General features: G+C 50.9%; 1 protein-coding gene across 1 annotated transcript in view; it reads right to left on the bottom strand.

Annotated features, from left to right (window-relative positions):
* Col23a1 (collagen type XXIII alpha 1 chain) overlaps positions 1 to 13,009 on the bottom strand; it is a 290,415-nt gene that overhangs the window by 57,159 nt on the left and 220,247 nt on the right. Inside the window, 1 exon segment of the mRNA XM_032914417.1 lies at positions 6,125 to 6,169. Coding sequence (XP_032770308.1) covers positions 6,125 to 6,169 — 45 coding nt within the window.

The following is a 13,009-nucleotide window of genomic DNA, read 5'->3' as shown; positions in this document are numbered from 1 at the left end:
GACATTGGGGTGTGCTGCAGCTGTTCCCGGCAGGTCCGAGCAGTGGCAGTAGGAAGAGGTGAGAATCTGTAGATGCTTGGCAAAGAGGGGAGATAGGACTTCGGGATCAATGGGCTGGGGGCTGGTGGGAGGGGATGTCAGGAAGGTAGGAGAGATGGTCAGGATTTTTTTTTTCAGAGCTGGGGACCGAACCCAGGGCCTTACGCTTGCTAGGCAAGCGCTCTACCACTGAGCTAAATCCCCGACCCTGGTCAGGATTTTTGAATGGTAAATTAGATATGTTAATACTCCCACCAGTGGTGATATAGAGGCCATGTTTCCCCTAAGTCTCGTTGGGGTCAAACAGGGCATGGACAGCATAAATCCTGAACTTACAGTGATTGACCTTGCTTCTTGTCTTCCAGAGAAGACAAACGCCACTAGAAAGACTCAGCAGTCACCTTCTTGAGGGCAGATGACCACGCCTGCCTGCACCTGCCCATGTGCCTGCCCCCGGGGCTTGTCTTCCTGTACATGCCCTGAGGAACTGACCCATGCCAATTAAGGGCAGCCTTCTCTGCCCTTCCTGGGGTGACTGACATCTGACAGCTACCCTGATGCCCAGCTCCGTGTCTGGCAGGTACATACACTCAGATGGGCATTATAGAGAGGCAGAAAGGCAGGGGCTGTCTGTTGGGCCACCACCTCTGCTAAACACTTTACCCAGTGACTTTGTTATATACGTTACTGGCTGGCCCAGCTGCTGGAGGCAGAGAGATGGCTTGGGAAGGGGGCATGGCTGAGGCCCTCCAGGGCTCTCTCCCTAGAGAGTGAGTCTAGTTCAGGTCCCCCAACTGACCACATGGTGCCTCCGCCCCTGAGCCTGGCTCTACCATGTATTTTTGCTCTCTGACCCTTAGGCACGCAGCTTTCAAACACATGTTCTAAGCCCCCAGAATGTGAGAGCAATTAAATGAGGGCCAGATGACTTAGCCCGAGGAAGTAGGAGGTTTGTTAATTCTCCGGACTATCTACAGAGTGGCTGTGGCCTGTCAGGGCTTCCCAGTCTGGGAGCCATGTTCATCCACACCTTGGGGGATGGGAGGGACTGGCTGCCTGGGTGGGTGAGCGGCCTGTTCGGTGCTGACAGGTGGGTGGTGGGTCTGGGAGCCCATCCTCTCGCCTGGAGATTTTGACTCTTCCAGGGTCCAGTCATTCCCCAATGTCTCCCAAAGGTATGCTTGATCTTCCTGCAGAGTATTTCTGTTAGCATGCCAACGGTGGCCCACACAGTGGAGGTGGTGGCTGTCCTTGTGGGCTGAGGGTGTTGGAGTCCCTGTTCCCAGCCCTACAATCATCACTGTTGTCCTAGGCTCTGCTCCTGGTCTGCCCCTGGGCTGCTCTCCCTGGTTTGAACAGGTCTTCTGCCTTGCTCACTTAGCTAGCTCGAGCATGATGAGGATCTACACCCTAGAATCCAAACACTTCCTGCAGGAGCTCACGAACCTTCTGCTGTGAATCTCAGGACTTTCTAAGGAAGGGAGTGACCCAGGGGCGTTTACACTGAGTTTGTGCAGAAATGGATTAAGACTGAGGCGAACACAGAGGCAGTGATGAGGGAAAAGCAGGTTAGAAGTTGGTGTCTGGGAATGCATATCCATGGCTGCCTTTCTGGGTAGTGGGGAGAACTGAAGAAGATGATGCTCAGTGTGTGTGTGTGTGTGTGTGTGTGTGTGTGTGTGTGTGTGTGTGTATGCACAAGCACTCACTCATGTGTGTGCATGACCACTCAAAGCAATGAGAATAGCTCTAGCATAGATGAAACACAAGCTAAGGCTGGAATTAGAGAACACATGCATGCAAGCCCATCACACACACATACACACATGCACACACACACAGACGTACATGCACACACACATGCACATGCATACAAGCCCATCACACACACACACATGCGTGCACACACACACACGCACACACACGCGTGTGCACACATATGCACATAGACCTCAGGGAAAAGAAGAACAGCTGTCAGTTTTCCACTGTGTAATTTCACATTGAAGGACCAATGGCCCTAAGCATGTCTGGACCACAGAGCAAAGCTGCTCTTATTTAAATGGCACTCTCTGGAGAGGCCTCCAGCCTTTTAGCCGAAATGGGAACATCAGGTACAAAATCTCATCCCTGGAATTCAGCGTCACGCAAGCTTGCCTGGGGAAGGAGGTCAGCCTGGGCAATTAATTACACCTCACATTGTGTTGTGCTTCCCGCTTGCAGACTACACAGAGTAGTCGAGAACTCCATTCTGTTTGGACCAGTTGGACCTGTGAATACTGAGGGGCCAGGAGGATGCCGTCCAGGGAAAGGTTTCGATCAGCATTGGGAGACACTAAGGGACTGGTCCCACGGATGTCAGGAGTGTATGAAGTAGGACAATATTCTAGTTAGATCCTGTCCCAGCATTCCAGAAGAACCTTTCTCCCAGGGGCACAGGAAAGGGCCTGCCTTGTATAACGTAGGTGACAATGTCAGGATGTGCATGTGTGTGGAGCTATCTAGAAATAAACACCAGGCCCACCCAAAGTCAACCAGAGAGGGGCATCTGCTTTATGTGGCTCTCATGGGCTCTGACAGGGAGGAACAGAACACCTCACAGGGAGGGCTGCAGACGGGGAGGTGTCTGTCGCCTTGGTTAGCAGCTGACCCTAGACCAGACAGTATTTCCCTTGGAGTCTTGTTTCCTAGTCTGCAGAGCTGCGGTAAGAACATATTCTCATATTGCGGTCCTCTGGGGATCACGTGGAATGTAGGGTTCTGAGGGACCCAGTATAGAGCTGCAGGTGTGCATGGGGGTCAGAGGTCAGCCACGGGGGTTATTCTTGACACACTTTGCTTTTCTGAGACAGGATCTCTCACTGGCTCGGGCTTGCTGATTCAGTTTTATTTTTCTGGTGGACTTGGTTCTCTTCTCACAGGTGAATACCATTCCAAAACGTATCGACTATATTTCGTTCGAGCCATTGTGCAGACTCTAAGTTGCCTGTGTTTTTCAGCTGCTATGAAAAGTGCTAAGAGGAGCAGTGGGTGCAGATGTCCCTCCCCCACAGTGATGCCACATCGTGTGTATATACCCAGAGGTGGGATAGTTGGGCTACATAACTCCTTGAGGAAACTCCATGCTGGTTCCCACTGTGGCACCTCCTCTAACACTGGGCGGAGACTCCCTTTTCTCCACATTTAAACCAGATCACGCTGTCTTCCGTCCTTTTGGTTACAGCTATTCCTACGGAGCGAGGTGACACAGCTAATGGTTCTGACTTGTAATCACCTGATGACACAGACATTTCCCCTGTTTGGAGGGTTCGATTTTGCTAAGTTTTTCTCTCCCTCTTCTTTTGAGACAGGCTTGCCTGTGATTCACTTCTTTGGTCCAAACTGGCCTTGAATTTAGAATCATCCTGCTTTTCAGTCTCCACCAGTGTTGGGATTACAGGTCCACCACACCCAGCGGCTACTGGCCATTCCTATGTCTTTTTTTTAAGAAACATCTTTTTAGATCTGTATCTGTTTTTGTGAATGTGAATGTGTTCATGTGTGTGTGTGTGTGTGTGTGTGTGTGTGTGTGTGTCATGTGTGTGTGTGTGTGTGTTTTAGAAAGGGGATGAGTGTGTTCACTGATACCAAAGCTGGTATCCACATCTGGTTGTCTCTGTCTCCAACACTGAGGTTACCAGTGCAAGCCGCCATGGCACTTTGTGAGGGTACTGGGGACCGAGCTCGATTCCTCAGGCTTGAGCTGCAAGTGCATTACTGATTGAACACTTCCCAACTCCTCTAATGGGTTTGTGAGTGAACCAAGGGGCATTATATTTTGTACTTAAAAAGTGACAGTGTTTCTCAGCTCCTTGCAAAAAGCATGTCTGAGTCTAAAGTCAAGGAGGATAAAGAGGAAAGAAGGTATGGGCAGTAAGAGCTCAGGTAGAGAAGGAGTTGGAAAACACGTCTGGGACAGGGGAGGAAAAAATGAGGGGGGCATCCATTGAACTCGAGCTGGCTTTCCTTAGTCACAGCCAGCCTGGGATCCTCTTGGGGTGGGTCCCTCTGAACAGCCTATCTGTGCTAGGTTTAAGGGATGGTGGGGGCCAGGCAGGAGGTGGCCCCAGATGCACTTACAGAATGTGGGAGGCCTGAGTTTGAGCTTGAGGATAAAGAGAAAATGGGGGACAGGGAAGAAAAACACGCCTGGGACAGGGGAGGAAATGAGGGTGGCAACAGAGATCAGGGAGATAAACTGGGGAAGAGATGGAGAGGATCAGAGATAAACTGGAAGAGATGGAAGGGGGAAGGATCAGGGACGCTGCACAGGAAGCAAGGATGTTGTCTCCTGTGATGGGAAGGTGAAGTGGGATGGGGGATGGGGTGGTGATGTGTTCAGAGGGGCAAAAAACCATTTAATCTCCAGAGGCACGAAGAAAGGCATCACCAGTATCATGGGCAGTTGGGGCCACAGGGGTAGGATGATTTGGGGAGAGAGGAGAAGTGAGGGCCAAGGGAAGTCATTTAAGAGGCAAGTGGGATAGACTGAGGAGACCGAGAGGTCAAGGGTAGTGATGCCTGTGGAAACCGGCTCGGGGGAGCTGGAGAGGAGGCAGCAGTGTGGATCCAGAAGGACAGCGAGGAGCAAGCAGACCTCTCAAGGAGTTGTGCACACTCATGGGATCACATGGCCAGGAAGCATTTTCTTGAAGCAGCACCAGCTGTCTAGGGAGAATGAACTCCAGCTACCTATCCATAACCAATCTATTACACTTAAAAATGGAACCCTACAGGCCTTAAGCAGCACATGTGTCACTGACTCGCAGATCTTGCACCAGTCTTACTCACAGCCCTGAATGTTTCTCTTATGTATCTAGTCGGCTGAAATTCTTGAGCCAGGACAAATGAAACACCAAAAGGGATGTGGGCACATGAGTCTTTAAACTGACCTAGAAGGAGAGAAGGAGAGAGAGAGAGAGAGAGAGAGAGAGAGAGAGAGAGAGAGAGAGAGAGAGAGAGAGAGAGAATGTGTGTGTAGGAAGTACATGGGAGTGTAGTACCCATAGAGGCCAGAAGAGGGCATCAGATCCCCTGAAGCTGGACGTGTGGTTGTGAGCCACCCAATGTGGGTGCTGGGAACCAAACTCAGGTCCTTTGTAGGAGCAGCAAGTGCTCTTAACCATTGAAGCCATCTCTCCAGCTCCCTGATGTTTTTTCTTGATAGCTGAGTAAGAAAGAAAGGAGGGAAAGAGAGAAAGCAGGAAGATGAAGACAGCGACATGTCTTGCTGTAGCCATTGGTTACTTTGGCCAAGGTGATGTCAGATATAGGAAAGTGAGGCAGAGGGGTAGATGCCTCTTGGGGGACAGTGGTGAAGCTTTGGGTTGGAGGAGGTCAAACCGTGAGGGACTCTATAGTAAGTTCATTTTGCATGCGATGAACTTAACGGCAGAAGGTGGCTGTGGGGACAGGGAGGCCTGGGGTTTGCATAGAGGAAGGTGGTGAAACCTTAGTCTGATGGCCCTTTCAAAGATAGGAGAGGCAGGGTTTGGGAAGGAGTTGAGATCTGCAGGGGATGGCGTCCCATGGACAGTCCCATGGCAGAAGGCTAGCTGGCAGGGTCTCTGTCAGCTGACATAGAGGGCCGCTGTTTCCGAATGGGTGATCAAGAATTGAGTTTTTGGGGCTGGAGAGATGGCTCAGCGGTTAAGAGCACTAACTGCTCTTCCAGAGGACCTGAGTTCAATTCCCAGCAACCACATGGTGGCTCACAATCATCTGTAATGAGATCCGATGCCCTCTTCTGGTGTGTCCGACAGCTACAGTGTACTCATATAAAATAAATAAATCTTTAAAAAAATTGAGTTTCTAAGGCCGGCGGATTCAGGGAGGATGCTGAGGACGTAGAACATCTAGATCGGGATCGGTGGATGCCAGGAAGCCTGGAAGAGGTGGTATGAGGCACGGCTACCCAGAGATAGGTGTCACTGAAGGAGAAGGACAGGATCCAGGACCAGGACGTAGGCGGTTGGCACCTCCATCTGGGCCCAGGCTCCACGGTGTGCAACTCAGCTTTGGCTCAGGAACTGAGAAAACCAGGACTCACCTGGGTCGCCTCTTCGTCCCGGCTTGCCACGCCGTCCAGGGGGACCTAGGCAGGAAAACAAGGGTGGATTCGTTGAGAAGGAAAGCCAAGATATGTTCACATGGCCTCTACCTGCCGCGTCCTACCACTAGGGGAGTAGACCGCACCCATGTCCACGGAGCACCCCGGGAGCCTGCCTGAGGCTGGTGGAGGGAGCCGGCGGAGAGATCCCTCTCGCTTTCGCCACGCCCCGTCTTTGTTCTTCCAGGCTCCGCTGCACACTCTTCCCCATCCTGCTATTGGTTTACTCATTCCTAGGTCCTTTCTAAGCTAAGAGGTGCTCCCATGAGAGAGCACCAGGAGAGACCGTGGGAGAGAGAAAAGCTGAGGGCGCGCGTTTTTCTCACAAAGCCCCGCCCCCAATGCTTTGCAGTGTTCTATAAAATGAAAGAAGATCCACACGGTAAAAACCAATGCTGCCGGGGTTGGGGATTTAGCTCAGTGGTAGAGCGCTTGCCTAGCAAGCGCAAGGCCCTGGGTTCGGTCCCAAGCTCCGAAAAAAAAGAAAAGAAAAAAAAAAAACCAAACAAACCAGTGCTGCCACAGTCAGGATACTACAGGTTAAATTTGGCAACCGCAGGCACCGTGCTGTTCCTTTAACTTCTTTTCACAGCACACTTGAACCTCCACCCTTTAAGCCCTGGGAGCTGCTCACGTCTGGGTGCTTTAGTGTAGCCCGCAGACGGTCACTCTATGTTCTTTGTGCATCCAGGCCTCCTCCCACGTGTCTAAGCCTCTCTCGGTTTAAATGGCCCTCCACCCTTGTCAGTCCCCAGACACGAACGATCTGGATATGAAATGACGAGAAGGCTCCAAGTTACAGGCCAGCCTTGTGCCCGAGTCTGAGGTTCCCACATGTTGGTTGCTCGGTGACAATGGGGTCTGAGGTGCTTGCAGAAGTCACTGAGACCATCACCCATGTCAGGCATTTTGGCCCAGCAATGAGGAATAATCAACACTAAGGGCTTCTCTCTTCCTTCCCCCTGACTGATCAGGTGCACCTGATAGTCCTGGACTGAGGACTAAGTACAGGCAGAGAAGCAGCCCCGGCCTTGGCACTTCTGGCTTTGAAGGGATGCTCTGCAACCGGAGGAGAGAAGGATTCTGAGGCGCAGGGAGAAATGGAGGTTCTGATGGATAGAAAGGGCCCCACAGGACCAGGGTGAATCTTGAGGCCTTTGCAGTGGATGAGGAGAGAATGAACTTCTTCCTAGCCTCTTGGGCTGAGGGTTTCTGGTCAGAACAGCTGAGTGAAACTTAAGGATTAAAGGCATTCAGGGCTGAGGCAGGGACTCATTTGGTAGAGGGCTTGCCTAGCATGCAGGAAGCCCTGGACTTGATCCCTAGGACTGCCTACCCCAGGCACTGTGGCAGAGCCTATAATCTCAGCTCTAGGGAAGAGGAGGCAAGAGGGACTGACCAGGGGCTTCAAAGTCATCCATGGCTGTATTGACTTTGAGGCCAGTCCGGGTTACATGAGACTGTGTGTTTAAAAATAAACGGGGGAAAACCACAGAAGAGACAAATACACTCCATTCCATGGTTCTGTGTTTAGGACAGAAACTTCCATCAAAGACTTAGACCCTGGTGTTTTGGATACAGGCTTTGAGGTTGGAATTTGTGTGAAATTTGAGAGGGACAGGATAACCTGGCAAGGACACGACTCCGTCACTCCCATAACAAATGGCTACTTGCACCTGAACGTATGGAATTTAACGTTTACGGGTGTCTCTAGGCCAGCGCCTGAGGCATCTGCACTTGAGTGTGTGGTCATCTGCCTCCTTGACATCGCCACGTGGATGCGTCACCGTCTCAGGATCACAGTAACCCACACTCTTATTTCTGTCTCTTTCCTGTGCCCTGTGTGTGGCTGCTGGCATCCGAGAACCTTGTGGGCCAGCCACATAGAATAACAAGACCCCCTAAGGTTTGGGGGCCACTCGGCATCCTTGGTGCCCTTCTGTCCTCTGGGAGAGTACACGGGGACGGCAACACATCAATCAGCACGAGAAACGGTGCCCTGTTCCTCTGCTTGTGGAGGGAGAAGACCCAATCTTCACCCACAGAGCCATGAGGTCTCCTGCCAGGCCACAGAAGGCTGAGCTGTGGGGCACGACAGGAAAGGAGGTCCAAGGGGGAGCCACACCAGGCTATGTGCAGACCTGAGGCTGAACCAGCACCACGGCACTTCGACGATCATTGCTGGCCCAAGCCTAACGTTTCCCTGTCTGGGTTAACTTAGGCCAGATTTGCTTTTGTTGAGGAGGCAGAATGAATGGATTCGTCGGGGTAGCTCTTCTGGGTGGCATGGTTCTGCAGTAGGCCCCATAGGGACAAGTGCGACAGATGAGGCAACTGCCCAGGCAGGGTGGGGTACCCTGCCTCCGGGGCCCTTTGTGCAAAGCTCCCAGCGGATCCAAGCTGGGATGTCACTGAGCATACAGGGCCTGTGGGGCTGCAGTCTGTCACACTGGCTGTCCAGAGATTAAAGGGCCCAAGTGGAGAGGAAGGAGCCTGCTTGGAAACACCCAGGGCCGGTCGCAACCAGGCTCTGGAGGCTTCTGTGTGATTCACCCATGTGGTCCACAGGCCCGCCCTTTGTCCTAAGATTCATATTCAAATGCTCAGCTTTGAGGGGAGGCAACGTGCATCCAAACAGACTCTCCTCACCAGTGTTCAAGAAGCTGGCTGGATAGCATCCCAGAATCCTCTTGTGCCCTTTATTCCCCACTCCCAACCGAGACCGTGGCTTCATTTGTCTCTCTGTCTCCCCCTGCCTCCAAGCACCTGCCCTTCTGCTCTGTCCCCAACAGTCCCTCTTACAGCCTCTCCTACAGCTCTGTGTCTGTCCCCAGTTGTGAGCCTGGGATGGGATGCTGGCCGAGGGAAGGCCAAAGAGAGGCATGATAGGTCCCTCTCTTACTTCCTCCCATTTAGTCACTTCAAACAATTGCTAGTCAGGCACGTCCAACGTCTTTTTTTTTTTTTTTTTCTTTTTTTCAGAGCTGGGGACCGAACCCAGGGCCTTGCGCTTCCTAGGCAAGCGCTCTACCACTGAGCTAAATCCCCAGCCCAAATATTTATTTATTTATTTATTTATTTATTTATTTATTTATTTATTTATTATGTATACACAGTACAGCTTTCTGTCTGCATGTATGCCTGCAGGCCAGAAGATGACCCCAGATCTCATTACAGATGGTTGTGAGCCACCATGTGGTTGCTGGGAATTGAACTCAGGACCTCTGGAAGAGCAGTCGGTGCTCTTAACCACTGAGCCATCTCTCCAGCCCAACGTCCAATGTCTTGACACTGCAGTACAATGCCGTCAACTGCGAAGACCGTGCTCAATAACCACCCACTCAGATTACAAAAGAAGAGAAAAGCCTCCCTCCAGTTGTTCCTTTCAGTGCTTTAAGTTTACAATCTTGTGTTGTGTCATGTCCAGTTACCCTGGGCCACATGCGTCCCACAGTCGTGCCCCGCAATCCAACAAGCCCCAGGCCTTAGAGCAGACACAGAACCACCTGGCTTGGTTAGGAGAGGTGGCAAGGAGGGGAGTGGTTTCTGCTCTTATTTCTTCCCCATTGCATAAAGATGGGTGAGTCCGCCATGCCTGGGCATAGGCCTGCATGCAAATGTGTTTTTTTCTGCTTCTCCCAGGCACGTGGAGAGACCCAGCAGCTCTCCTCTTGTGGGCAGGTGCCAGCTCCAGGCAATGTCCCTGTCTTTGTTTTTCTGATGCTGGGGTTTAGGACCCCACACAGGCTAAACAAGTGCTTTACTGCTAAGCTTCAACTCCAAGCCCCTAACCCCTCCTTGAGTATAGGAGGGCAGGGCTGACCTACGGGAAGCAGAGGTCTTGTCTGTGTCCCTAATCCCTGCCCGTCTGGGCATCGGAAGGCAGCAGCTAAGCATTCCAAAGCTATTGCACAGTCAAGGAGAGGGATTGCTCCATGCAGCCCTGAGGTTTCTGGTGTGACACATGCCATCCGAGGCCCTGGGATAACAGAATAACATCCTGAGTTACTCAGGATGCCCGTGGCTGCATTAACTAACTCCAGGAGTTCAAGGGCAGATACAAGGCAACTTTTATTTATTTATTATCATTATTTTTTTAAAGATAGGATCTCATGGTCCTCCAGGCTGCCCTTGAACATTGCTATATAAAGACGACCTTAAACTTCTGCTCTCCCTGCTCTCCTGAGTGCTAGATTTGCGGGCATGCACCACTATATGTGCTCCTGGGCATAGAGCCCTTGTAGATGCCTGGTAAGTATTCTATCTATTGAATCAATTTGTCCCCAAGCCGAGAGGGACAATACTACAGAAATTCTAATACAGAAATTTTATCTTTGGTTGGGATGGAGAAGTCACACCATTGAGCAACTCTGAAGGGGGCCCCTAAGCCTCAAACTCCCCTTACCTCCCCTCAAACTCGAGTCCCTAAATCCCCTGCTTCTACCTCCCGGCACGACAGTGTCATCAGCTCCTGACTTATTGATGGCCTCTTGTAGGGTAGCCAGTCACCTAGCTGGGCTGTGTAGAGACTCAGCGACCAGGCCACAACCTGGCCATTCAGCCCCCGGTGCTGACCTGATCATCTCTCCGCCATGCCCACAGGGCAGGAACTTTTGTATGGTTTTTAAAAATTGAATCTGTTCAACAGTTCTGCAACAGGCTTTCCCTTCTCTCTCCCCTCTTTTCTCTCTACACATGGGGGTGAGATGGGGCAGAGGCTTCAGAGCAACCAAGAAAATGGCCCCAGACACAACAGCCAGAGGTGGAATGACTTCGTTCCTGTTTAGGGTTGAGTCACAGCCCATTCTCTGGGGTGGGTAAGCAAGGGTAGCTCATACCATAATGAGGTGTGACTCAGCCATAAGCAGGAAGGATGTTCTGACACATGCTACAACACGGATAAGCCTTGGGGACATCATGCTGCAGGAAACAAGACAGTTACAAAAGAGTAAAGAAAAGAATCTGGGGGGACGGCACAGTTGGTAAAGTGCTTGCCACGTGACCGTGAGTATCTGAGTTAGGTTACCAGAGTCTATGTAAAAGCCCAGGCGTGTTGGTGGCTCCAAAGTCACATAAGAGGTTTTGTGTGGTGGTGAGCATTTCCTATCCAGTTCAGGGGACACAGAGACAGGTAGCTCCTTGGGGCTTTCTGGTTAGCCAGGCTAACTGAATTGGTGAGTCCCAGATCAATGAGGACCTGCCTCAAAAAGTGATCCTGATGGTAGCGCTCTGTTGCTGAAGGTGACGCTGTGTCACCGAGTAAGGAAAAGCTGAATGGAGCCTAACTGTAAGCGTCACGGCTGCTGACTAGTGTGCATGATGTCGGACGCTGCTCTGCACATTACCGAAGGAGAGAGGCAACCATGACTTTACCCAACTACAGTATGATCCGCAACTGGGGCCTGCCTGTAGGATACACTGATGTAATACACAAATGTTATGGGAGTAACCATCCACTTAAAAATGGATTTAAGGCCCACACTGTGAGATGGAACCTATAGTTGACACTGCTGAAGTGACCAAGAACCTGAGATTAGCTAGGTCATGGGTCATTCTGCTAATGGGACATAGCGCTGAAATGACTCCTGATGGCTATATTGCTATGTGCATAGATCAGTGTCCCACCCAGCCCTTATTCTTCTTGCAGAAGATGGGAACTAACTTAGACACAGCTGGGCAGTGTGCGGAGAGTGAGAGACTTGGAGCCCTTACTCCTAAATGGGTGTCTTCATTAAAGCCCCTCCTCCCCTCATGGATGTATCAGAAGAGGAGGCAGGAAGGCTGCAGAGCCACGGTGGTGAAGGACTCCAAGACACAACAGGGATGATGGAATCTACGAACTCACAGAGTGTGGCAGTGTGCACAAGACCTGTACATAGCTAGATAGGCAGTCCCGGGGCTGAGAGGGGAAAACGGACATGAGGTCTCAGCCCTAACCAAGACGCTATCTGCAATTGATGCCCATTGGCAAAGGGAAAATAGGTTTTCTCCCATGGAGTGTCACTGGGTATATGAACCACGCTCTAAGGACAGGTCCCTTGCCTAAGGGTAGCTGTACAATACAAAGCAGACTCAAGTGTGTGTGCATGCGTGCGTGTGTGTGCGCGCGCGCGCGTGTGTGTGTTTTGTCTTGGCATTTTGTGCCTTATTGGCTTTTCTGGTTTTTTGTTTGTTTTGATTTTCAATTTTTGCCTCTTTTTGATAGAGACAGAAAGAACACAAAGTTGGGTGGGCTAGAGGAGGTGGGAAGGACCTGGGAGAAATTGGGGGAGGGGAAACAATAAAATATGTATCATGAAATAAAAAACTCAATATTAGCCAGGTGATGGTGGCACATGCCTTTAATCCCAGCACTTGGGAGGCAGAGGCAGGAGGATCTGTGAGTTCGAGACCAGCCTTGTTTACAGAGTGAGTTCCAGAAAAGCCAGGGCTACCCAAAAACAACCCTGTCTCAAAAAAACTTAAAAAAAACAAAAACAAAAACAAAAACAAAAACAAAAACAGGGGAGCAACCGGGGAAGACACCTGAAGTTGATCTCTGGCCTCCATACTCAGGTGCATGCATACACACATGCACACACACATATACACATACACACATGCACACGCACACACACACACACACACACACACTTAAATGACAATTGTACAATTCACTCCAATTGTACCAAGATCCTACAAGAGTCAGGTTGGTAGGGGTGGAAAGTGTAGTAGGGGCTTCGGGTAGTAGCCATGGGAGTACAGACTTAGCTCTGCAACATGACAAGGATTCGTTCTGGAAGCAGGTTCTATATGTCCTATATTGTATACATCATATTGGGAAAC

The sequence above is a fragment of the Rattus rattus genome, chromosome 9, assembly GCF_011064425.1.
Source record: "Rattus rattus isolate New Zealand chromosome 9, Rrattus_CSIRO_v1, whole genome shotgun sequence".
Classification (NCBI taxonomy): Eukaryota; Metazoa; Chordata; class Mammalia; order Rodentia; family Muridae; genus Rattus; species Rattus rattus.
The sequence above is the reverse complement of the archived record's forward strand: the minus strand, read 5'-3'. Positions and strand labels throughout refer to the sequence as shown.